Below are 25,531 nucleotides of genomic sequence, written 5' to 3'. Positions count from 1 at the left end.
ATGAGTATGCCTAAAAATTATGCTAAAGAATGGTCACATCTGCACTGTTTATAAAAGGGAAATATTGAGAAAAAACTGAATATGAAAAAATAATGGATTAGTATTTAAAACAGACATTTAAAAAGTGATATACTATGATATTATCATGATATTACACAGTATATAATACAGATGAAAGATGCTCCTACTCTATTAAGTGAGAAAATTTATCAAAATGATATGTACAGAATTATAGAATTTTTGTTTATACATATATGAAATGTCAACATACAAATATAGGGAAAGGATAGAAAAGATATATATTAATCTGTTGTAATAATTGGTGATGAATGCCTTTATTGTCATCTTGCTTCTTTGTATTTTTATGTTAAACATTATACATTTATTGGTTTTCTAAAAGAAACAATGCCATTAAAAATTAGCTCTTTCTTCACTGTTACTCCATTCCATAGCATAATCCGTAGTAATGATTATCAAAACAATTGTCTAGAAATATATCTGGGTTTTTATATATATAATATATTTGACCATGAATAGAAGTGGGTGTTAAAAATAAGTGCAGAAGCCTTTAGCTCTGACCAATGGATCTTGGTCCTCTTTCTATAGAACTTTCCACACTATTCTGTAGGGCCTAGGAGGCTCATTGTTCAACTGACCTGAAATCCTCACAGGAGCTGGGAACAGTGCTGTAGATATTTCCGCTTATCTTACATTATATGATTTCCTTGGTATTTTGAACTTTATCCTTTGATTCTTCTCAGTCACTTTTAAATCGTAGCACCAACAGTAAAGCTCAGAGTGGTTAAAAACAAAAGTTAGCCTTTCTTTCATAGCTCTACAAAAGGCCTTCAATCAGAGTAGGGCTCATGGCACCATCCAGGTAACCTTGGTTAGCCTTGATCTAAACCTTTCTGCCAAATGAATGGCAGAATTCTTAGCACTGGGGGCAGATGTAGTCCCAGGTCTCGTTCATTGCAGTGCAGAAATGTTTGCTGACCAGCTGTGGGTGAAGCCTGTTGGTCTGCGTCTATACAGGATGCCTTAGCCAGTACCACTGGAGATTACACCAAGGCTGCAGAAGGCTTTCAGTGCACACACAGAGTCAGGCTTGCTCAGGATTCCCCTGCCAGGGTTTGCCTTCATCCAAGAGAGAAATCACAGCAAATGTTTCTCAAGGGCAGGGAGAAATGTATCTGCAAAATGCTTCATTCCATCTCTTTGGTCTGCCAGATAGTCTTGTTTTAATGCTAATATCACAGTCTTCTAAATAAAAGGGATCTCCTCTAATTCACAAATAGTTTGATTTCAAAGAATTCTCTTCTAAGTTGATTGTTTGCAATTTGGAATGCATTTGTTCAAAGTTGGTTGAGATTAACACATACACATTACTATATGTAAAATAGGTAATCAACAAGGACCTACTGTATAGCACAGGGAACTCCACTCACTATTTTGTAATAACCTTTAAAAGAAAATAATCTGAATATGGATATGTATATATGTATAACTGAGTCACTGTGCTGTACACCTGAAACTAACACACTATTGTAAATCAACTTTACTCCAGTTTTAAAAAGTGCTGATAAACCTTGTGGTTAATGACCCCTCTTGGGTGGGTCCTGCTCACCTTTCCAGGCGCATCCCCACTGCACCTCCTCAGGTCCCCTTCCCTGCCATGCACCTGCGTTCTGGCCTTGCCTCTTCTATGGCGGTTATTTGCATGTGTCATGTTACTCCTCACCACTGAATACATCTTCGCTGCCTTTGCCTGGAGGGCTCTGCCCATTTTGTTCTCTGCTCAACTGTGGCTTATCCTTCAAGACCCAGCTCTGTTATCACGTGTTCTGGGAAGCATTCCTGGAAACAACCCCCTCCTCTGTGTGAGTGAGGTGCTCCATATCTCTTCATTGGTGGACCCCGAGTGTCCTTCTGTCTTAGCACTTAACAGAGTACATTTATGACTTTTTGTCTATTTCCTGTACTGTTTACGGACACTGGAAGACAGTGACTCTATTCCCTTTATGTCTTTCTTCCCAGTGCTTCACAGATGTTCATCTACACCAAAGAAAAAATAGCATTCATTGTTTTGCTGTGGATAATGGTGAAGCTGCATACAGAAATAGGGAAAATTATTTGCATATATTTGAGAAAAACATTTCTAGTCCTTTTGTGAGTTTCTTTCTGTTTCTATTATGTTGTGAACATGATTTTCATGAAATGATTCTTTCCTCCCTCCCTCCTCTTTTCCCTCCCTTTCTTTTTTTCCTCTCTCTCTCTCCCTCCTCACCCATTCCCTTACTGATTTGGAAAGGTCTTGGCAGTTATTCACTTGGAATAAATTGAAAGATTGAAGTCCTACAAAACAAACAGAAGATAATTAGTGATTTTAAAGTGTGTTAACCCACAATGATGATTTTCTTTCTTTCCATGCCTGTTTGGCAGGATGCTTGTCTGGGCCGGTGTAATTATGGATGAATGTGCTGAAGTGCTTGAACAATAATTTGTAGGAAATACAATTTTGAGTAGAAGTCATTAGTGGGAATAAATGAATAACTTGTTGGTTAACAGGTCAATGTTGAAAACCCAAATAGGTTAAACATTGTATTAACTTATGAGTCAAGAGAACAATCTTTTTTTCTGTAAGCATATGCATAAAATTATTGAGCTTTTTAAACTGTATTTTTATATATTTTTTGATTTGTGGTAAGAAAGGAAGAGGGCCACCTGACCTGAGTTTCTGAAGAAGGACTCTTCTCAAAATTTTGTAATGACCTATATGGGAAAATAATCTAAAAAGAGTACAAATGTGTATGTGTGCATGTGTGCAAAATTGCCTCAGTCGTGTCTGACTCTTTGTGACCCTATGGACTGTAGCCTGCCAGGCTCCTCTGTCCATGGGGTTCTCCAGGCAAGAATACTGGAATGGGTTGCCATGCCCTTCTCCAGAGGATCTTCCTGACCCAGGGATCGAAACTGCATCTCCTGTGTTTTCTGCATCGGCAGGCGGGTTCTTTACCGCTGGTGCCACCTAGGGAAGCCATGTATTACTAATTCATTTTGCTGTACATCAGAAACTAACATTTTAAATCAACAATACTCCAATAAAAATTAAAGTAGTAAAAAAATCTATCACAAAGAGTTCTGTAAGGTGAAATGACTCACATTTGAAATGTGTACAATGCTGCCTTCATCAGAGAAGTCAGTCAGTGTACAACTTTTAAATAATATTTATAAGATAAAGGATATAATATTTTGCATATCAAAGCTAATTGGGTACAGTTAATATACAGTTATTTCCAGAGGCTAGAATTCCATTATGTGTCCAGTTCTTTGGTTCTGGATTCAGAGGAGCCGGTTTCAGAATTTGGTGCTGACATCTCCTACTGTGTGATTTTGTCTTCAAAGTATTTTTTTAACTTCCTAATCAGTACAGTCTGTTAAAAGGACAAAGAAAACAAAACCCAGAAAAGCAACAGCTCTTACTTTAGAGTAACACTGATTAGCACAGGTTGGAATTATTCTAAGTTCTCAATAATGTTCGTGTTATTTTTCAGCTTTTTACGTACCGGATATTATATTTTTATTGAGGTACATTTCTGATGGAAGTTTGTAAGTGGTTGTCAGGGATGATCTTGTTAAATGAGAAGAGACTTGACTTCCTGGAATGGAGAGTTTATTAAGGAGTCAGAGATGATAAAGTGGAGTTTGGTTATGGAGACTCTTGAAGGTCCAGAAGGGAATTCGGGAATTTGTTGCTGAGTACTGTAGGCAGATCATTGTTGTTGTTGCTCAGTCACTCAGTTGTGTCTGACTCTTTGCAACCCCATGGACTGCAGCAGGCCAGGCTCCTCAGTCTTTCACTATCTCCTGGAGTTTGCTTAAATTCATGTCCATTGAGTCAATGATGCCATCTCCTGGAACTTGCTCAAACTCATGTCCATTGAGTCAGTGATGCTATCTAGCCATTTCATCTTATCCCATCCTCTATCTAGCCACGCTCTTCTCCTTTTGCCTTCAATCTTTCCCAGCATCAGGGCCTTTTCCAGTGAGTTGGCTCTTTGCCTCAGGTGGTCAAAGTATTGGAGCTTCAGCATCAGTCCTTCCATTGAATATTTAGGATTGATTTCCTTTAGGATTGACTGGTTTGATCTTCTTGCTGTCCAAGTGTTTCTCAAGAGTCTTCTCCAGCACTACAGTTTTAAAGCATCAATTCTTCAGCACTCAGCCTTCTTTATGGTCCAGCTCTCACATCCGTAGATGACTACTGGGAAAACCATAGTTTTGAGTATATAGGCCTTTGTTGCAAAGTAATGTCTCTGCTTTTTTAATGTGTCATCTAGGCTTGTCACCCTGCTTATTTAACTTATATGCAGAGTACATTATGAGAAATGCTGGGCTGGAAGAAGCACAAGCTGGAATCAAGATTGCTGGGAGAAATATCAATAACCTCAGATATGCAGATGACACCACCCTTATGGCAGAAAGTGAAGAGGAACTCAAAAGCCTCTTCATGAAAGTGAAAGTGGAGAGTGAAAAAGTTGGCTTAAAGCTCAACATTCAGAAAACTAAAATCATGGCATCTGGTCCCATCACTTCATGGGAAATAGATGGGGAAACAGTGGAAACAGTGTCAGATTTTATTTTGGGGGTCTCCAAAATCACTACAGATGGTGACTGCAGCCATGAAATTAAAAGACGCTTACTCCTTGGAAGGAAAGTTATGACCAACCTAGATAGCATATTGAAAAGCAGAGACATTACTTTGCCAACAAAGGCCCGTCTAGTCAAGGCTATGGTTTTTCCAGTGGTCATGTATGGATGTGAGAGTTGGCTGAGCACCGAAGGATTGATGCTTTTGAACTGTGGTGTTTGAGAAGACTCTTGAGAGTCCTTTGGACTGCAAGGAGATCCAACCAGTCCATTCTCAAGGAGATCAGCCCTGAGATTTCTTTGGAAGGAATGATGCTAAAGCTGAAACTCCAGAACTTTGGTCACCTCATGTGAAGAGTTGACTCATTGGAAAAGACTCTGATGCTGGGAGAGATTGGGGGCAGGAGGAAAGGGGATGACAGAGGATGAGATGGCTGGATGGCATCACCGACTCGATGGACGTGAGTTTGAGTGAACTCCGGGAGTTGGTGATGGACAGGGAGGCCTGGCGTGCTGCGATTCACAGGGTTGCAAAGAGTCGGACACGACCCAGAGACTGAACTGAACTGAAGGCTTGTCATGGCTTTCTTTACAATGAACGAATGTCTTTTAATTTCATGGCTACAGTCACCATCAGCAGTGATTTTGGAGCACAAGAAAATAAAATCTATCACTGCTTCCACATTTTCCCCTTCTATTTGTCATGAAGCAATGGGATTGGATGCTATGATCTTAGTTTTTTGAATGTTGAGTTTTAAGCCAGCTTTTTCACTCTCTTCTTTCATCCTCATCAAGATCCTCTTTAGCTTCTCTTCACTTGAGGTATCTTAGTAGGCAGATACTGCAGATTAATGAACAAACAAGGGATGTAATTAAAAAAGAACAATGCACAATCGTCATAGGATTAAAAATTGTTTGTGGAAGGTCTAGCTCAGATGATTATTACATTCATTTTGACATTCTCAAGTTTGAGAATATTTGTCTGGGATAGCTCAGTTGGTAAAGAATCTACCTGCAATGCAGGAGATCCTGGTCAGATTCCTGGGTCAGGAAGATCCGCTGGAGAAGGGATAGGCTATTCACTCCAGTATTCTTGAGCTTCCCTTGTGGCTCAGCTGGTAAAGAATCCGCCCACAGTGCAGAAGACCTGGGTTTGATCCCTGGGTTGGGAAGATCCCCTGGAAAAGGGAAAGGCTACCCACTCCAGTATTCTTGCCTGGAGGATTCCATGGACTGTATAGTTCATGGAGTTGCAAAGAGTCAGACATGACTGAGAGACTTTCACTTTCAAGTTTGAGATGATGGTAATTCATCCAAATATTCATATCTGCTATATAGCTACAAATATGAGGCTGGCACTCATAAAACACCCAGACTGATCTTTTAGTTATACAGATAGAAGTGTGCTATTTTTGCAATGAGAGTGAATACGTTATGAGATAATTTTACTGCTTTCTAGAGGCTCTGTAAACATTTGAAAGGCCTTAAGTTTATGTTAATAGTTAAAAAATCCACTTCAAAATTCCCTGTGAATTTTTCCATTTATTTTGACTTGACTGTTATTTAGAAGAATGCTTAGTTGAAAAATATCTTTGTCGTGTCAAATTTTGGTTCTGACACATGTAGCTGCTTGTTGATAGGTGCATAGTAGGATGCTCTTTGCTTATTGATTATTATGAATTATTATTGATCACAGTGTATAATCATATTTTGCCATCATATTTTGTCGTTGACAGACATTTTTGATGCATGGTCGAGATGTTTCTGTGTAGACTTTGAAGAACAGATCATAGAAATTCACACATATATAAATATGCATATACACTGAAATAGACTTTATTTTATTTATTGTTCCCAAAGGTTAAAACATACAAACAGCAATAAAATTAAAATTATTTTCTTTAGACATGATTTATGTGTTAATTTTCACCTGCTCTGTAATTAGAAATTTTGAACTCTGGGAATTTTTTTTTAAGATAAAATTATTGCCCGAGTAAACTTCAGAAATTATATCATTAACCCGGAGACCTTTCTAAGCCTAGAACAACATTGCTGGTACAAGTGCACTGCTCTCCAACATAGACAAATAAATAAGGAGGGAAGTTTAAAATAATTTGAAAATGATTTATTGTTGGCCACCTCTGTAGTTAGAGAGTCAAATATTCTTACTTTAGTTTAACAAGGGAGGACAGGAAGCTGCTGTGAGCTAAAGGTAAATTATGTCAATTGCGAAGGAGGAGGAACTGTACCAAGGAGAGGAGTTGGGAGGAAGCCTTGTGTTTTCTGAGGTACTGCTCCAGATAAAGCCTGGAAAAAAAAAATCTCTGCCTTGACCTTTGTTGGAAAAGGCCAGAGTAAACTACAAGTCTGACTACCTTCTTGAATCTTTGCTGGTTAAGGAGCAGCTTATGGTTTGGGAAGGGTCCGATAGTTGCACTGGAACCTAAAACAAACCCAGTTATTTAAGGTCACACATTCCACTTTTTTTCTGCTCTGCTTAGCCATCCTATCCCTAGATACACCCCATGTTAGAGTAAGAGGGGATTACACACCAAGACTTAGGTGGATCATTCTCATGGTAATTTTTATTTTTAGCTCTACTATCACCATTTGTACAGTGAGTTGAAGTCTTAAGTTTAGAAATTCGTGGTGAACTTATATCTTGGAGCACCTAATAGTCATTGGTTTTAATTTGGAAGAACGAGGTGATAAATTTTATTCTCAAAACAGTGTGATGCAGGGAAGGAAGAGAGAAGACTAAAATATATTGAGGGGTTGTTATGTGGCAAAGTCCACACTACATGTTTCATAGATATTATCTCATCAAATTGTCTTAAATCCCTAGGAGGGAAAGCTTTGCTGCTTCTGCTTTGTAACTGAGGAAAGTGAAACCCACCTCTAAGTATATTATCCAAAGGAACATAGTTAGAATGTGGCAAGACTGTGATTCAGCTATAAATTTATTATGACTTCAACCCTGTGTTTTTCACCCCATACCATTCTCTGTCTTGAATTATTGTCACCATGCAACAGACAGGAAAACTAATACGCAAAAAGTAATATAGTGATATCACCTTTGGTGATAGCACCAGTGCTTATAGAACCTGAAGCCTGATTTCCCAGATTCTTCTTTCACTGAAGTCTTTGGCTGAATAACATCACATTCATATTAAGTTTTAAAAATGTCTAAAGGCAAGTTTCCCTTGGACTTGCTTTAGGTTCTCTCCCAGAAGTAGTGGTCACCCATCTTCGAGCAGCTGCCAATGCCCATGACACAGTGTTGGCTCTGGAAGATGCTGTCGATTGGCATGCTGGAGATGAAGTCCTTGTCATCAGTGGGATGGGTGCTGAAGATGCCAAGCCTAAAGAAGAGATTGTCACCGTGGAGACTGTGCATAGTACAGACCTCCAGCTGAGGTCACCCTTGAGGTACTGCATGCCAGCTTGGCTCCATTTAGATGGAAGATGAGGTCTTAACTGTGTAGGTGACCAACACAGCTGGTCAAAAGACATTTGTTTGTCTTTCAATAATATCATTTACATTAAATCACAGTAGACATTTTGGCAAGAAAATTACAAAATATGAAATATTTGGAAGATTTAGACTTCTTAAATAAGTTTCTCTTGTAAGACTAGAACTTTTGTCTTTTAGTAGATGGTCACTGCAATAGTCATCATAGTTCCTAATTTTCACATACATGTGGCTATTTTTTACTCTTCTGTGTCTGAGTTTCTAAAGAAATAAAGTCCCAGATGGAGGATTAGGCTAATTTAATGGCTTACTATTCATTATAAGACTTGGAGTGTTATTTTCAGATTTTTTTTTTTTTTTTCTTTTCAGATATTCTCACAACTCCACAGAGAAATGGGTGGCTGGAGAGCACCATGTTTTAAAGGTCATGCTGGTTCTACTCAGCAGGAGTATTACCATACAGGGAAATCTCACTGATGAGAGAGTGCAGTTCCTTGCTTCATGCCAGGGGGCCAGTGCTTCAGAAGGTAGAGAACGATTTGTTGGGAAGTCTAATGGGTGAAAAACAATGTTCTTACTATTCAATGATATGTGGTATGGTTGACTTCTTTTAATTAGTGTGTTCCTAATATAGTAAGAAAGTGAAGTTGCTCAGTCGTGCCTGACTCTTTGTGACCCCATGGACAGTAGCCTGCACCAAGCTCCTCCGTCCATAGGATTTTCAAGGCAAGAGTACTGGAGTGGGTTCCCATTCCAGGGAATCTTCCCAACCCAGGGATCGAACCCAGGTCTCTCACACTGTAGACAGATGCTTTACCTTCTGAGCCACCAAGTCCCCTGCAAACAAATGTTATCTTCTGAGAGCATGTTCGTAAGTCCAATTTGTAAGTTCAACCAAGCTGGCCTAGGCACTCAGCTCACACAATCGGCTATATAGTACTGTACTGTAATAGGTTCATAATACATTCCATACAAGTCATACATAAAAAAAGCAAGCAACCACAAAAAAATAAAGAAAACATTCTCAATCTCACAGTAAGGTACCTTGAAAAGTGCAGTAGCACAGTAAAAGAGCTAGCATATAGGGGCTGGCAAGAGCTACTGACTGGAGGAGAGAGAGGACTTGGAAGATGGTAGAGTTGAAGGATCATTAGCAATAGGAGACGGAGGGCAAGCTGCAGTTTCACTCATGCCTGACATTGACAAGAATGCACGCTTAAATCTTTGAAAGTTTGAAACTTGAAGGTGTGAATGTAGGGGACCTGCTGTGTTCTGTAGATTTCAGAATGCTCTTGATAAATCGTCATTTCCTCTCCTGCCCTCAACCCCCTTGTGAAAGAGATAGGCAACAGTATCTGCTTGAGAAATTAATTATTTCTTTGAGGAAAAGATATTCCTATTATATAATAAAATCTGGAGAGTTGAATCAAATTTTCAGGTCAGAGGTTATAATGAAATTGATTCCCATCCTTCTCTACAATTCTCAGGAAAAGTGCTTAATGCGAGAGTCAGCGATACAGGCAGCACGTTCTAATGAGTTAGACTTGGAAGGCTCTTCCCTCCCCCCACCATTCCCACTTTTGGAGTTTGTTTTCTGAGTGAAACTACCACATACTTTAAGTAAGTGGTTGAAAAAGTCAATCTATCTTCGAGAAGAATAACAGGCACTGAATCACACTGATGTACCTATTAAACATCTATTTCAGGGATGGTTAGTTTAGTAGGTTATGTTTTGGTTTCCCAGGCTGTAGATTATGAGGCTTTCACACGTTGGGAAGACATCATTTTTCAACTTTGGTCCAGAATGGTGTGGGTGTCAAGGATGACTCCCAGGCATGAACTCTGGATGGATGAGGAGGCTATTTATTGAGATGGGAAGGGAAACAGGTTTGGGGGGTGGGAGGGTAGAGATCATGAGTTTAATTTTGTACATGTTGAGATGCCAGGCCAGCATGTGACTGGAGATGTCTGGAGCCTGGAAGAAATGTCAAGTCCGGAGTTAAAGATTTGAGTCACGTCTATGTATAGAGGCCTGTGGGGATAATGTTGGTATATGGTTGGGTAAGAGGGACTTTGACCCTGCCCCCCACCCCCTAGTCATCTAGTTCACAATTGTGTCATTCTGAAAAAAAAAAAAAAAGTTTTCATCCAGTGGGTTGGAATGCAGTGACTGCTAAATTTAACATTTCTGCTAAACTGGCATCTGCAGTCAATTACAGACTCTCTTGGTAATTCTCATACAGGTATTCTCAGATCGTATTGTGCAAAACATGGCATTTAATCATGCTCCAAGGGAGATCATGCCTCTGGGTTTGGGCTATTATAAATCTGTTGTCTCCTAATGAAAAAAATAATCCCTAGTTCTACCACAATTCTTATTTATGACTAAAAAATTCCAAAAATAAAATAAAATTCATAGACCTTCGTTTTAAAAATAACTTATCATTCACCTCTTCTTTTTATGGAGCTCGAATATGGAAACAACGTAGCCAAAAACCATAACAAGAGGCCTAGACGCTGGAAAATATGGCTCACTGGCATACAATGGTTAAATGGTGATAAAATGTACAAATACCAAACACCTCTTTATTCACCTCTGATATCACTTTATGGCAAATAGATGGGGAGACAATGGAAGCAGTGAGAGACTTTATTCTGGGGGGCTCCAAAATCACTGCAGATGGTGACTGCAGCCATGAAATTAAAAGACACTTGCTCCTTGGAAGAAAAGCTATGACCAACATAGACAGCATATTAAAAAGCAGAGACATTACTTTGCCAACAAAGGTCCATCTAGTCAAAGTTATGGTTTTTCCAGTAGTCATGTATGGATGTGAGTAAGACTGTAAAGAAAGCTCAGTGCCAAAGAATTGATTCTTTTGAACTGTGGTGTTGGAGAAGACTCTTGAGAGTCCCTTGGACTACCAGGAGATCCAACCAGTCCATACTAAAGGAAATCGGTCCTGAAAATTCACTGGAAGGACTGAAGCTGAAGCTTCAATACTTTGGCCACCTGATGCAAAGAACTGACTCATTGGAAAAGACCATGATGCTGGGAAAGACTGAAGGCAGGAGGAGAAGGAGATGACAGAGGATGAGATGGTTGGATGGCATTGCCGACTTGATGGACATGAGTTTGAGTAAGCTCTGGGAATTGGTGATGGACAGGAAGCCTGATGTGCTGCAGTCCATGGGGTTGCAAAGAGTTGAACGTGATTGAGCCACTGAACTGAACTGATATACATTTTCTGAGACTGACAGTAGATGACTGTTAGAATGATCCATAATTTTGTATTAGTGGCTCTTCTTCATTGGTTTATTAACCTGGATAATAAAGAGTTAATTCAGGAGATGATTTCTTCTCTATCCTGAGGTTAGTTCACCCTACCAAATGCCATGTGTCCTCACTAGGGCTCTGCTGTGACTGAGGCGTTGGTGTGGGAGTGGCTCAGTCATTTCTCTGGAGTTCTTTTCCATTTCTTTGATGGCATCATTGCTATGTCCCCAAACCATAAAGCAGCAAAATATTGGGAAAACCCCACTGGACAGCAAAGAGATATGATTACATTTAGCGCTCACATGTCTTCTCTTCAATTATCCACCCACCAGAGGGTCATTTTATTGCACACTCCCTCAGGGGGATCTTTTGGATTGTAATAAGCATCTATTTAGGTTGGGTTTATGGGTTCTAGTCAGCCTTTTTGTGCTAATATTAAGGTGATTGATTTGGGAGCTTCTGGAAATAATAGAGTGAAGGCAACATCATGTTCTAGTTATCAGATGTTTTAATTAATAATCCAAAGGGGAGAATTGAAGTAAAAGGGAAGTAAGGTTATTAAATAAACAGTCAGGGTCTGTCCTTTGTGCCACAGTGCCTTTCGTACTGGGAGATTTGATTAGAATCATGCTGTACCTTCTTCTGTGCCCCTTGACTTCATTCTGTGTCTCAGGTGATTTGCAGAACTGTTTGTATTCCAAGAGTGAGAAGATGCTGGGATCCAGGGATTTGGGGGCCAGAGTCATCGTTCAGTCCTTTCCGGAGGAGCCCAGTCGGGTCCAGTTGAAGGGAGTGCAGTTCCGGGACTTGGGACAAGCCTTCCATGAGCATGTGAGCTCCCTGATGCTGGTAGGAGCTATGAGAGGTGAGGAGGCCCAGGCATGATGTCTCATCTTTCTTCTTCTATATTCAAGGCTCTCTTTGCAAGGGGGTCCTGGTAGGTGGTATGTGGGAACATGGGGGATTCAGAGATGGATAACTATACTGTAGATCTATGGTTCAGAGAGTCACTTGGAGAGCTTATTAGAATTCGCACGTAGAGACCCTGTCTCAGACAAATTGTGATCCAAAGTGAGCCTAGAAAAACTGAATTTTTAACCTTCTGATTCTGGAACAAGTAGTCCATGTTTCCTTTTGAGAAATGTCACTATAGGTACAGCAGATATGGAGGGAACCACACAAATCCATGTTTTGAATCCTGCCACTACAATGTACTGGCTTTGTGACTACAGATAGATTGATATTAAATAGTATAAATTATCAGTCAAGGCTAGTGGAAAGCACTTTGGGAAGATGTCCTAACATAGAGGAATCCCCTGCCTGAGAAAAGTGGGGAGAATGGCTGAGAACCAGGCTCTCTTCCTGGGGAAGCAGACAGAGTATGCAGACCTTGACCAGACCTGAAGAGACACGAGGGAAGCAGCAGACATCCAAGGCAGGTGGGGACAAGTAGATAAAAAGATCAGAATCAGAAAAGAAGAACATGACCAGATGTACTGATAAAGGCTCTGAAATCAAAGTTGGAGGGGTGTAGGAGCATCTAGGGTGAAATTCCAATGCCAGAGTCTGATATATGGAGTTGAGAGATGGGTACAGATGCTGAGCGATGAGGACAGCAGCCCTGTCGCAGTTACGCTCCCCTGCCCTCAGCACCTCAACACCCACACAGCCAAGCTCCAGAAGTCAATGCCTGACAAAGCACATCAGGGCATATGGGAGGTTCAATGGGGCTTGAAAAGTGCTAGAATTACAGCAGGCATTGACAAAGTAATCCATGAGGTCACTGAAGGCAGGATCCTGGCTAGCAGCACTTTTTTTCTCACTTTAAATTATCTGCTTGCCAAGAATACCTCTCCTAATTTTCTAAGATCTTTTCCACCTTATTTATTTCTACACTCGTTAGGGGGATGGGTCCCTCACATGGTTCTTTCCCAAGTACATTAGGATGATCAGAATCTTTGTACCCTTCTTTCTGGTTCTTCGGTCTCCTGGTGCTTATAATGCTGAGGAATATTTGATGTGGGTCAGTTCCAGTAGAAGTGAGGGGAGCAGTCACATAGGAGTTATCAATTGAACATAATCAACAGCTCCCCATCAAAAATGTACTCAGTCTGCCTCCTCAACCTCTGCTTTAGAGTACCTGCACATTTATTTATTTATATATTTATTAGGTTTTATTTGAAAAATGGTTCAGTGCTTGGACTTCCCTGGTGACTCAGATGGTAAAGAATCCGCCAGTAATGCAAGAGACCCTGGTTTGATCCCTGGGTTGGGAAGGTCTCCTGCAGAAGGGAATGGCTACCCACTCCAGTATTCTTGCCTTGAGAATTCTGTGGACAGAGGAGCCTGCGGGGCTACGGTCCATGGGGTTGCAAGTTGGACAGGATTGAGCAGCTAACACTTTCACTTTCACTTTTCAGTGCTTAACCAAAGTTTGAAATCCATTGAATTAATACATTATCCCCTGTAGGTCTCTGTTAAAATGCAAATGTGTTTCCTGGGAGGGGGAAACCCATTAACCCAGAGGTTAGAAACTTCTGGCATGCTTGCCAAAGAATCCTTTATTGTTTCATGCCCTACGGGCTCTCATAACCTGTGTGGCCAGCTTGTCCTCAGTCACGGGAGTTAGAGGGTGTTGGAATCTTTGCTTGGTGTTTCCTTTAGAGGTTTACCGTTTCCTGAACTCATCCACTATAGCTCTGTTAACACATTAGTCCTTACTGGTTGTTCAGATGTACCATTGTATTCTGAGGGGCAAGCAGTGATGTTGTGGTGGAGACCTGGTCAGGAAAAGTCTGCAGCAGGCAGTGTTTCCTACATGAGTGGATGTGGATGCGCTAACTTATTAGTGAGTGATGTGAAGGCATATGGTGCTGGGATCAAGGCGAATCTATAGACCTTGTGTCTATGGAGACACTGTAGTTGAGATTTTTCTGCTGCTGCTGCTGCTGCTAAGTCACTTCAGTCGTGTCCAACTCTGTACGACCCCATAGACTGCAGCCCACCAGGCTCCCCCATCCCTGGGATTCTCCAGGCAAGAACACTGGAGTGTGTTGCCATTTCCTTCTCCGATGTATGAAAGTGAAAAGTGAAAGTGAAGTCGCTCAGTCGTGTCCGACCCTCAGTGACCCCATGGACTGCAGCCTACCAGGCTCCTCCGTCCATGGGATTTTCCAGGCAGGAGTACTGGAGTGGGGTGCCATTGCCTTCTCCGTGAGATTTTTCTAGATAGTCCCAAGGTCAAAGGTCAAATTATTACATAAACCAAAGCCATTTTTCTAATACTTCAAACATTTGGTATCGATATAATCTCTCTCCCTGTCTGGAAATAATACAAAGCTTCTTTTTCAGGATTTATAATTTTATTATCCAAATAAAACATTTTAATTATTTTAATGTGTTTTCTTCATCAGACTCAAGATACACAAATGCAGAATTTACTTAGTTTTATTCATCTTACACCTCTGGCACAAGACATAATTCCTGAAATATATAGTTGATACTCAGTAAATAGTTGTTCATTAATTGATTCAGTCCACATGTATCGATTTGGGAGGTCATAAAATATGTTCATGGAGCCAGTGTAATGATTTTCTTAAATGTCAGTTTCTCTTAGCACAGTAGAAGATATTTCCCCTCCAGTTCCACAAACCACCATATTCAAATGTGAGAGTTCTGGTCCTCAGACTGATCTGTAGCTTTACTTACAATTTGGATAAATCAGGAATTTGGGATTAACAGATCCACACTGCTATATGTGAAATAGATAAACAGCAAGGACCTATTTATTGTATAGCACAAGGAACTGTGTTCAATATTTTGTAATAATCTATAATGGAAAAGTTTATGAAAGGGAATGTGTATATATACACATATATATATATACATATATACACATATGTATGTATAACTGAATTACTTTGCTGTATACCTGAAATATCGTAAATCAACTATACTTCAATTAAAAGAATAACTTCATAGCTCAAGATATAACGACTACCTCTCCTCATGCTGGATGCAGTTTTCAGAGGTCAGAATTGGTCTGTAAGCCTTAGCTGTTTGTTTCTTGAGCTGCTGTCCATTACACTGTGATGAGAAGTGGAAGTGAAATCTCTCAGTCGTGTCCGACTCTTTGCGACCCCATGGACTGTAGCCCACCAGGCTCCTCTGTCCATGGGATTTTCCAGGCAAGAATACTGGAGTGGGTTGCCATTTCCTTCTCCAGGAGATCTTCCCGACCCAGGGATTGAACCCCGGTCTCCCACATTGTAGGCAGACGCTTTACTGTCTGAGCCACCAGGGAAGTCCAAAGAGTAGATACCAAAGATGGCGGCCACCAGGACATCTTGAGAGCCATGCGTTCCTCGTGGCTTGGCCATGCTCTCTCTTTCTCAGATGGTTTTCTTTTCTGACGTGTGGGCCTTGGATTCCACTATGGTGATCTTTGGTGTCTTTAAGATACATTGGTCTAAGCTGCCTGTTTTTAAATTTCTGCTGCCAACTCCTTATTTCTTGAATTTTATTATTGTGTGGAAGAATGTTCGTAGTTATATTCTAGCAGCATTTGGGGATGATCAACAGAATGTGAGGAGCCTTTGAGATTCCCTACTGTTTACCATCCTCTTTGTCGTTCAGGTTCCTACGTGCAGGGTTGCACAGTGCGGCGGTCCTTCAGCAGAGGCCTCAGCATGTCCCAGACCTCAGGCCTGAAGGTGGACAGTAATGTGTTCTATGATATTTCAGGCCATGCACTGCTGCTGGGTAAGTGAAATCGGCTTGTTTAACTTCGACATTCTGGTGGAGGACACGTTATTTTTTAAAAAAGAATTATTGTTCCCAGATTTGAATTTCCAATTTGTAAAAACTTTAGTCTCTGATCTTTAGAAATAGGCTGTAGTTAAAAATTCTAGTTGTAAATTCAGTCTTTAATTAGCTTACTAAGCTTTACCCATAGGAAATTGATTTTTATTTTTTGTTTCTTTAAATTTATTTTAAAAATTTTATGGAAGTATAGTTGGCTTATAATGCTGGGTTAATTTCTGCTATACAGCAAAATGGTTCGGTTATGCACACACACATATATATATATATATATGTATATATTCTTTTTTCATTTTCTTTTCCATTGTGGTTTATCACAAGATATTGAGTATAGTTCTCTGTGCTCTGTATTAGGACCTTGTTTATCCATCCTCTGTATAATGGTTTGCATCTGCTAATCCCCAACTCCAAATCCTTCCCTCTCCTACCCCACTACCCCCCTGGCAACCACAAGTCTGTTCTCCATATCTGTGAGTCTGTCTCTCAGGAAACTGATTTTTAAAGATAGACATTTCAGTTCATGTTAATCAATATACAATAAATATAAAATTTATTGTCAGCAATTTCAACAGTAATTCAAAGTCACATAAATATGTCTTTGTGCAGCTTCATGAAGCATCAAACCTGGATGTTGAACAAGGAATTAAACATTTTTGAATCCTGTTCTTCACTACTTCTGTGGCTTGTCGAAGAAGCCTGTTTTAAGAATTTTCTAAATGGTCATCTGTATTGACATTTGTTTCCTAAAGTCCATTCCCTTTGTGATGCTTAAAAATATCAGACTGCATCATCTTAAAGCCCTTTAAGAATTTATTTCTTTTAGAATATAATCCAGAATCCTTACTCTGGCTTAAAAACCTTCCTTAGTGAGGCTGCTTCTACTAACCTTGGTATACCTCTCTTGCTCTTTTTCTCTCCCTCTGTGCTCTCACTACACTGACCTCTTTTAATTCTTTCAAAAAGCCACACATTCTCCTGCCTCAGGACCTTTGCACAGCTCTTGCCTTCTGTTCATACCATTCATTCTCCTCCTATAATAGCCCTCCCCAACACTCCCAAATCAAGTCTGTCTGTTTAAACTCTTTTATCACCATTCATTACTTATTGATTTAAAATTATACATCATGTTTCTGACCATCTGATCAATGTCTGTTTTTCTATTAATACCAGATTTCATGAGAACATCATCTCCTTAGTACTTAACAGAATTTTAAATAGTGCATTTGGAGATATATTTGTTGAAATAAATCTATTAATGAACAAAAGGTCTTTGGTTATATCAGAATAACCAAATCAGAGGTTTTCACTGAAAGGAAAACTATAATTGTACTTGTTAGCTAGTGTTTTCTATTTAAATTAATTCTGTGATATCATCAGTGGGAAAATTTGCATGTTTCATTTAGGAATGATCTGTTAAGATAAAAGCTGGAAAGGTTCTAACTGTGGAAGGAAATAGTTTAGTGAGAAAATATGGATCATGTAAACTAACTCCAGGGTTTCTCTGATAGCTCAGCTGGTAAAGAATATGCCTGCAAGACCCCAGTTCAATTCCTGGGTCAGGAAGATTCCCTGAAGAAGGGTAGGCTACCCACTCCAGTATTCATGGGCTTCTCTGGTGGCTCAGACGGTAAAGAATCTGCCTGTAATGTGGGAGATCTGGGTCCAATTCCTGGATCAGCAAGATCCCCTGGAAAAGGACAGGTTACCCACTCCAGGATTCACAGGCTTCCCTGGTGGCTTAGGCGGTAAAGAATCCGCCTGCAATGTGGGAGACCTGGATTTGATCCCTGGGTTGGGAAGATCACGGGGAGGAAGACATGGCAACTCACTCCAGTATTCTTGCCTGGAGATTCCCCATGGACAGAGGAGCCTGGTGGGCTACAATCCATGGGGTCCCAAGAGTCAGACATGACTGAGTGACTAGGCACAGCACAAACTAACACCAGCTCTAAAAGGCTAAGGGCTAAGGACAATAGAAGTTATCAGGTGCAAGACAGTCTTTTGATTGGAAAAGGACAGGGCAGTCAGACTAACACATGGAAGGTTGGCGTTGCTTATTTTTACCTTTATTGCTGTAAGGGAAAAGTTTGTTGAAACCTGGTGCAGAAATTCAGGGAGGCACCATAACAATATTATTTTAGGGGGAAATTTTGTGAAATTGGCATTAACTAGGCAAGGAATGAAACCTGCAGGAGGAATTTATCCTTAAGTGCTTGGATATCGTGAGTGGAAGCTCTTTGACCTCTACTGTATTGTAGGTGATGGAATTAGAATATCTGTCAGTGAATTTTAGATAAGATATTCAATCCATGCAAAATAAGTTTGCAGACTCAGACACATGAAATGACATAGGAAACCCAGATATCTGAAGACCTAGAAGAAAGGGGATCTGTGGGGCTGCTCTGTATGGATGCTACATGGTTGACCTCTCTGTAGAATCCATGTGTGCATGCTAAGTTGCTTCAGTTGTGTCTGACTGTTTGTGACGCTATGGACTGTAGCCTGCCAGGCACCTCTGTCCAAGGGATGGAATGCTGGAGTGGGTTCCCATTTCCTTCTCCAGGGGATCTTCCCGACCCAGGGATTGAACCTGTGTCTCTTAGTCTTTTGCATTGGCAGGCGGTTTCTTTACCACTAGTACCACCTGGGAAGCCTTTCTGTAGCATGGGCCATGCTCTTTTATTCTGTTCTAGTTCAAACCTCTGATCTGAGTGTGAGTGCCTCAGATCCTGTCTAGCCTGTTTATCCAGGACATTCCAGATCTTCCAGGGTATGAGAGGGGCATGCAGATGGTTGGTGGTCAATTCAAAGAGCTCAGGGTAGGGCTGGATGTAACACGGAGTGTGTGCCATTTAACTGCAGAGACAGTCACTTAGATTCTTCTTAAGAAGTAAAACAATAGATCTATTTCTTTGTTATTTTATTTAAAATGAGCTTCTGATTTCTCTGATAGCTCAGTTGGTAAAGAATCCGCCTGCAGTGCAGAATATCCTGCTTTGATTCCTGGGTCACGATGATCCCCTGGAGAAGGGAAAGGCTACCCACTCCAGTATTCTGGCCTGGAGAATTCCATGGACTACCGTTCATGGATCGTAAAGAGTTGGACACAACAGAGCGACTTTCACTCACACTCTGATTCAAGAAGTTCTAGAACTAAAAGGTTCACATAATCTGTGTCTGTCTGATTCATAGATAAAATCACACACACAAATTGAAGCAAGCCACACCAAAACAAGAAATAGTATTAGAGGAGCTCTCATTTTCCTGGGTGGCACGAAATGTGCTGAGCTAACATCATCTTTTGTTCTCAGGTACATCCCCTGAGATAAGGTATATCCTTTGGGAGGTTACTTCTGGAGGAGGAAAGGGTAAATATGTAAATTGGTTTTAAATTTATTACCATCTATTTAAGTTGTCATACATTTTATAGACAGGGCTGCTGGCAGAATGTTAGATGTCTTAAATTTGTTGAACACACTAGATGTTTACAGCTGTCTATATAATATATGTATATACATGATGAGAACTCTAATCTATATTAGTAGAAATAAGAATGTTGGGTCGAGTACATTTTAATTATGTTGGCAAATCCCCTTTTCTTAAATTAGACTGGTCAGAACAGGGAAACATAATAAGAAACAATGTGATCATTCGTGTTTCTGGTGCTGAGGGACTCTCCAGTCCTGAAGTGATGACACCCTCTGGTATCTACATCCGCCATCCCACCAATGTTATAGAGGTAAGAGCTTCAGATCCTCTAGGGAGATCAGAGCTGAGAGGCATAATGTTCATTCTGAAAATTATCCTGAGTGGCAGCATCAGTGTTGTGGGATAAATCATTTACTTGCTGCACATTGATAATGGGAAACTACTTTATGATTTTGGATTAAACAGCTTTAGGATAAATGTAATCATTTCCTCAGAATTCCCATTAACATTCTTTGAGGCAATATCTATATGAAGTGAAATGAAGTAGATATTGATTACTTTCTGGTCATAAAATATCTTCCTGAGTTATATGTGGTGGTCACTGAATTTGGTCTTGATTCTGATAATAATTATTAAAATCTTCGTTATGCTACTGTATTAATGTGGTCATACTATTGCCCTTTAAGAGTGTTCAGAACTGAGGGTCAGCAGAGTTGTGTGGTGAGTGACAGCATGTCAGATTCCAGGATGAACAGAGTACAGTTGACCCTTGAACAACACGGGTTTGAACTGCATGAGTCCACTCATACTCGGATTTTTTTTCCATAGTAAATGCTACACTCTCATATTATCCACAGTTAGTTGAACCCGCAGGCGTGGAACCATGGACCCTGAGGAATCATGTATATGGAAGGCCGGTTATACATTTTATGTGAATTTTTGACTGCATAGAGGGTTGACACCTGCAATCTCTGCAACGTTCAAAACTCAGCTATACACTCTGTTGGCCTTGGTTTTTTTTTTTTTTTTATCCCGTTATTTGTTACAACTTAACATTACTTTTCCTTGGTAAATTTCTATCTAAGCGGTTTAAGGAATTATTTTTTTCTGGTAGTTTAACCACAAATCTGTGAATGAGGAATGGCATCAGAGTAGTGGGAAGGCCATTTAGTTTCCCCTTTTCCAAAGGTTTTGTCCCATGGACTATGAAAGGGTTAAGGGCCTCACTCTTCAGGACATGGCTCTGAGTATCTACTGTGATAATTATGCCAAGTTTCTGAGGAATGGAGAGAATGAACATCTCTCTCTCTCTCTCTGATCATCTGTTTTTAATTACCTTCAGCTGAATAACCCCTAATAAAAGTCATGGTTATCTCTTCAACCCTCAGCTAGACTCTTAATTATGTTTATTCCAAGCACAGCACTTACACACTATTTTAGGTGCCTAATAGGGGCAGCTAATATGCCAATGAGGAAAGGAGGCAGAACTGCATGATTGAAGAATACCCAGCTCTAGACACAGAGCAACGAGAGCAACATTTAACTTGTTGGTGACCACAGGGCTTGTGGCATAGCCATCCCAGAAAGCTTTGGGGACTTAAGAGCTATGTTTTGTATAGTTTCTTGGATACTATGATACATGATTCGCAGAATCATGACTACTTTGAAATACCTAGAAGAAAGGACACCCTCAAGATGCCCAGGTCATCTTCTTGCAGGAGACTGCTGCTGCTGCTGCTAAGTCGCTTCAGTCGTGTCCGACTCTGTGCAACCCCATAGACAACAGCCCACCAGGCTCCGCCGTCCTTGGGATTCTCCAGGCAAGAACACTGGAGTGGGTTGCCATTTCCTTCTCCAATGCATGAAAGTAAAAAGTGAAAATGAAGTCTCTCAGTGGTGTCCGACTCTTAGCGACCCCATGGACTGCAGCCTACCAGGCTCCTCTGTCCATGGGATTTTCCAGGCAAGAGTACTGGAGTACTCTGCCTGCAGTAGAGACTAGAATGTATCTAAATCCACACTGAGTGTCAGGGGTGCTGCCTGCTTTGCTTCACTGGGTAGAGTCTTGTCTCTGGGGCAAGTGTCCTGACTACTAGTTGACTAGTAAGAAATGAGCTGACTAGCAGCCACTATGAGGAACAGTATGGATGTTCATTAAAAAACTGAAAATAGAGTTACAATATGATCTGGTGGTCCCACTCCTGAGCATGTTTCTGGAAAAAATTAAAACTCTAATTCGAAAAGATACATGTACCTCAAAGTTCATAGCAGCACTATTTGGAAAAAGTGAAAACTCTAATTCAAAAAGATACACTCACCTCAGTGTTCATAGCAGCACTATTTATGATAGCCTAGGCATGGAGAGTTCTTGCCTGGAGAATCCCAGGGACGGGGGAGCCTGGTGGGCTGCCGTCTATGGGGTTGCACAGAGTCGGACACGACTGAAGTGACTTAGCAGCAGCAGCAGCAGGCATGGAGAAGGCAATGGTATACCCCACTCCAGCACTCTTGCCTGGAAAATCCCATGGACAGAGGAGCCTGCTGGGCTGCCAGTCCAGGGGGTTGCTAAGAGTTGGATACAACTGAGCGACTTCACTTTCACTTTTCACTTTCACGCACTGGAGAAGGAAACGGCAACCCACTCCAGTGTTCTTGCCTGGAGAATCCCAGGGATGGGGGAGCCTGATGGGCTGCCGTCTATGGGGTCGCACAGAGTTGGACACGACTGAAGCGACTTAGCAGCAGCAGCAGCAGGCATGGAAGCAATTTAAGTGTCCACTGACAGATGAATGGATAAGGAAGATGTGGTGTATATGCATATATATATATATATATATAGTAGAATTATTTAACCATAAAAGAATGAAATAATGCTATCTATAAAAACATGGATTAGAGATTATCATACTAAGTGAAGTAAGATAAAGAATGACAAATATCACCTGATATCACTATCTGTGGAATCTAAAAAAAAAAAAGGTACAAAAGAACTTATTTACAAAACAGAAATAGACTTATAAACATAGAAAACAAGCTTATAGTTACCAAGTGGGAAAGGGAGAAGTGGAATAAATTAGGAGTTTGGGATTAACAGATAAATGTTACTATATATAAAAGAGGTAAACAAAGACCTACTATATAGCACAGGCGACTATATTCAGTGTCGTGTAATAACCTGTAATGGGTACGAGTATGAAAAAGAATATATATGTTTGTAATTGAATCACTTTTCTATATACTTGAAACTAACACAAAACAAACAAGCAAAACAACATGAAGCAAAAGAAATGAGCTGGCTATAGGTGCAGAGAACCAGAGGCCCACAGGCAAGCTCATAGGTCACCTGAGACTTTGTAGACTGATTTGTGTAACAGTGCACAGTCAGCAATGAATATATTGATCCCAAAACAGGTTTTTTTGATTCCTGTTAGATGCCTTCCCTTTCCATTCATTTACTTTCTTCCTCTTTACAAAGTTAAAAAACAATACAGTGCATGCATTTGGAGAATGAAATTTTAGTTTAAGGTTGTAACATAAGTTCATTAAGTACATTCATTGGGTATATTCCTGACATTTTCATCTTCAATGATCTTAAGATTCTGTTGTTAAAATTCTGTTATAAAATGATCTTAAATTGGCTTGTTAACTTTTAGTCCTTAACAGTGTCTGATATGTAATAGTTGCTCAATAAAAATTAATTGAATATAATAAATGAATGGATGTAGGTATAATTCCATAATCAAAGAATGGGGGAAGAAAGAGGAAATTAAAGAATGGATCCCAAGATCCCTCAATCATTTTGATGACTGAAAAATAAGGTGTTTTCATCTGTGTCAGCATTTAGATCTTGTGGAACTCATGTCTGAGTGTTAAATTTTGCACAGTCCCCTCCAATTTTGCAGCTGTGCCCCTGGGGTCCTGCTGTACTGTCTCTTTTGTATTCTGTTGTCTAGAATGTGCCACAACCAAGGGACATAGGTGTAACTGGGCATATGTGTCAGAACCTAAAAATTAGGAACTTCTCTTAGTGCCTATGAAGGTCATTTCAGTCATTGGACAAATAGTAAGCTTGTGTTTATTGTATTTTAAGTGGATGATACACAGAAAAAATGTGTCTTAGAAATATATTTTTATTCCAAAGTGATAATCAGAAGGCTACAACAGTGATGGGCTGGTGCGTGAGGTGCAGTTTGTGAGAGGTGTGTGTATGTGCAGTTTGGCAAAATATTTTTTTTTAAGCTATGCGTTACTATGATTCAATAGGATTTTTCTTTTTTAAAAAGTTTTAATTCTGAAATAATTTTAGACTTAGAAGTTGCATAAACAGAACCGAGAGTTCCTATGTGCCTTTTCCCCAGCTTCCCCCAATGGTACCTAACCATAACCATTGCCATAGAGCAATGGCACAACCAGGAAACCGGTATTGGGACTATGTTATTATGTAAACAAAAGCCTTTATATTTGAAGGTGACCTAATCCCAGTGGCTGGACAACCAATCCAGAAAGCCTACATTATAGACATTGACCTTGAAATCTCTGGCCTAGCCTGGCAGGCAGGAAGAAATGGAGTTGATCCTTAATTAAGTTTCTGCAGTGATTTGTAGTTGTATATTGTTCCTAGATCCAGAGACTAGGACCAAATGTTCTGCCCAGTGCATGGAATTCACCTTGGCTGTCAGGCAGCCATCTTTACAGTTCACTCACCTTCAACTCTGCCTGGTATAAGGATATTTCAAGTGAGATATTCCTTTTTAGTTTTCATAGCTGCGAGTGGTTCACTTGCCTCACTGCCCAGGCTGCCAGTAAGCTAAATTTGGGGCAGTTTCTGTGAGAAGCAAAATCTTAGCTTTGTGTCGTTCTTGCTAGTGAGGGCTCAGTGTGGTAGTCCTGTTTGAGTGTCCAAGGAACTTGAGGTGTTCCTTTATATACTCCTTAGATAGGTTTTGCCAGGCTTTCCAGCAAAGATTGGTGGTGGTTCTTCCATGCATAACCTGTAGCATTGGGAGCACTTCATCAGTGTCCTGATTCTCTGACTCCTTTATGGGCATTTCTTGTTACCTGCCCAGGCGCTTCATCTTTCTCATAGACTGAACCTAGTTTGACCTCAGGCTGGAAGGTTTTTGCTCTCTATCAGCGAGAGACCGTACATGCTGAGTGCTCCAGAACCTCCCATATGCATGTGGGCTTTGAACATTTCCCATGACCAGACCCCTATTTAGAATAGCCAATGGAAAACCCCTAAAGACCAGTCCTTTGGAAGCATCCATTTGATTTGTAGGGAATTTGTTCTGGTTTGTGAATCAATTTTGTAAGGAATTCTGTGTTTAAAGGCTGATTTCAGCTCTCTAGCTCTCTCCACTCAATAGCTAATGTATATTTAAGAGCTGCCTGAAGGGTTGACTCACTTTTTTTTTTTTTTAGTGACTACAGATGCACACCTCAAGGAGCTGGCATACTTGGGCAGTTAATTTCTTTCTGGAATTTCTCTTCCTTGAATGTCCATAATACATTGACTTCCGCAAAGAATTGATTTCCACACAAAATTCCTTGCTTGCCTTAAACCCTTCCCCACAAGCCGCTGGCTACCTGCATACATATGTGGTTTCTTCTCATGAATCGTTTGTAGCATACCCAATTGGAATGGAGAGTAAAAAGGGCTGGAAAGTAATGCCATCCGACTGTTTAAGTGCTTCTTTTATGAAAAAAAGTGAGCCTTATTGGCTAACAGAAGACCAAAGTTGCAAATATCCTGCCCAACTATAAATGCACTTGGAAAGCATTTACCTATGATCACCCAGGTGCTCCAAAAATACTAATGACACCAGGGCAGATGATTTAACAAATTATTCATTCTCTCAAAATACATGCCTGTCTAGCCAAGA

General features: G+C 40.3%; 1 protein-coding gene across 1 annotated transcript in view; it reads left to right on the top strand.

Annotated features, from left to right (window-relative positions):
- The window catches only part of PKHD1 (PKHD1 ciliary IPT domain containing fibrocystin/polyductin), a 441,675-nt gene that overhangs the window by 167,839 nt on the left and 248,305 nt on the right, over positions 1-25,531 (top strand). Inside the window, 6 exon segments of the mRNA XM_002697311.6 lie at positions 7,869-8,079; positions 8,492-8,649; positions 12,073-12,264; positions 16,035-16,160; positions 19,532-19,588; positions 19,829-19,959. Coding sequence (XP_002697357.3) covers positions 7,869-8,079; positions 8,492-8,649; positions 12,073-12,264; positions 16,035-16,160; positions 19,532-19,588; positions 19,829-19,959 — 875 coding nt within the window.

This window comes from Bos taurus, chromosome 23, assembly GCF_002263795.3.
Source record: "Bos taurus isolate L1 Dominette 01449 registration number 42190680 breed Hereford chromosome 23, ARS-UCD2.0, whole genome shotgun sequence".
NCBI classification, from domain to species: Eukaryota; Metazoa; Chordata; class Mammalia; order Artiodactyla; family Bovidae; genus Bos; species Bos taurus.
The sequence above is the reverse complement of the archived record's forward strand: the minus strand, read 5'-3'. Positions and strand labels throughout refer to the sequence as shown.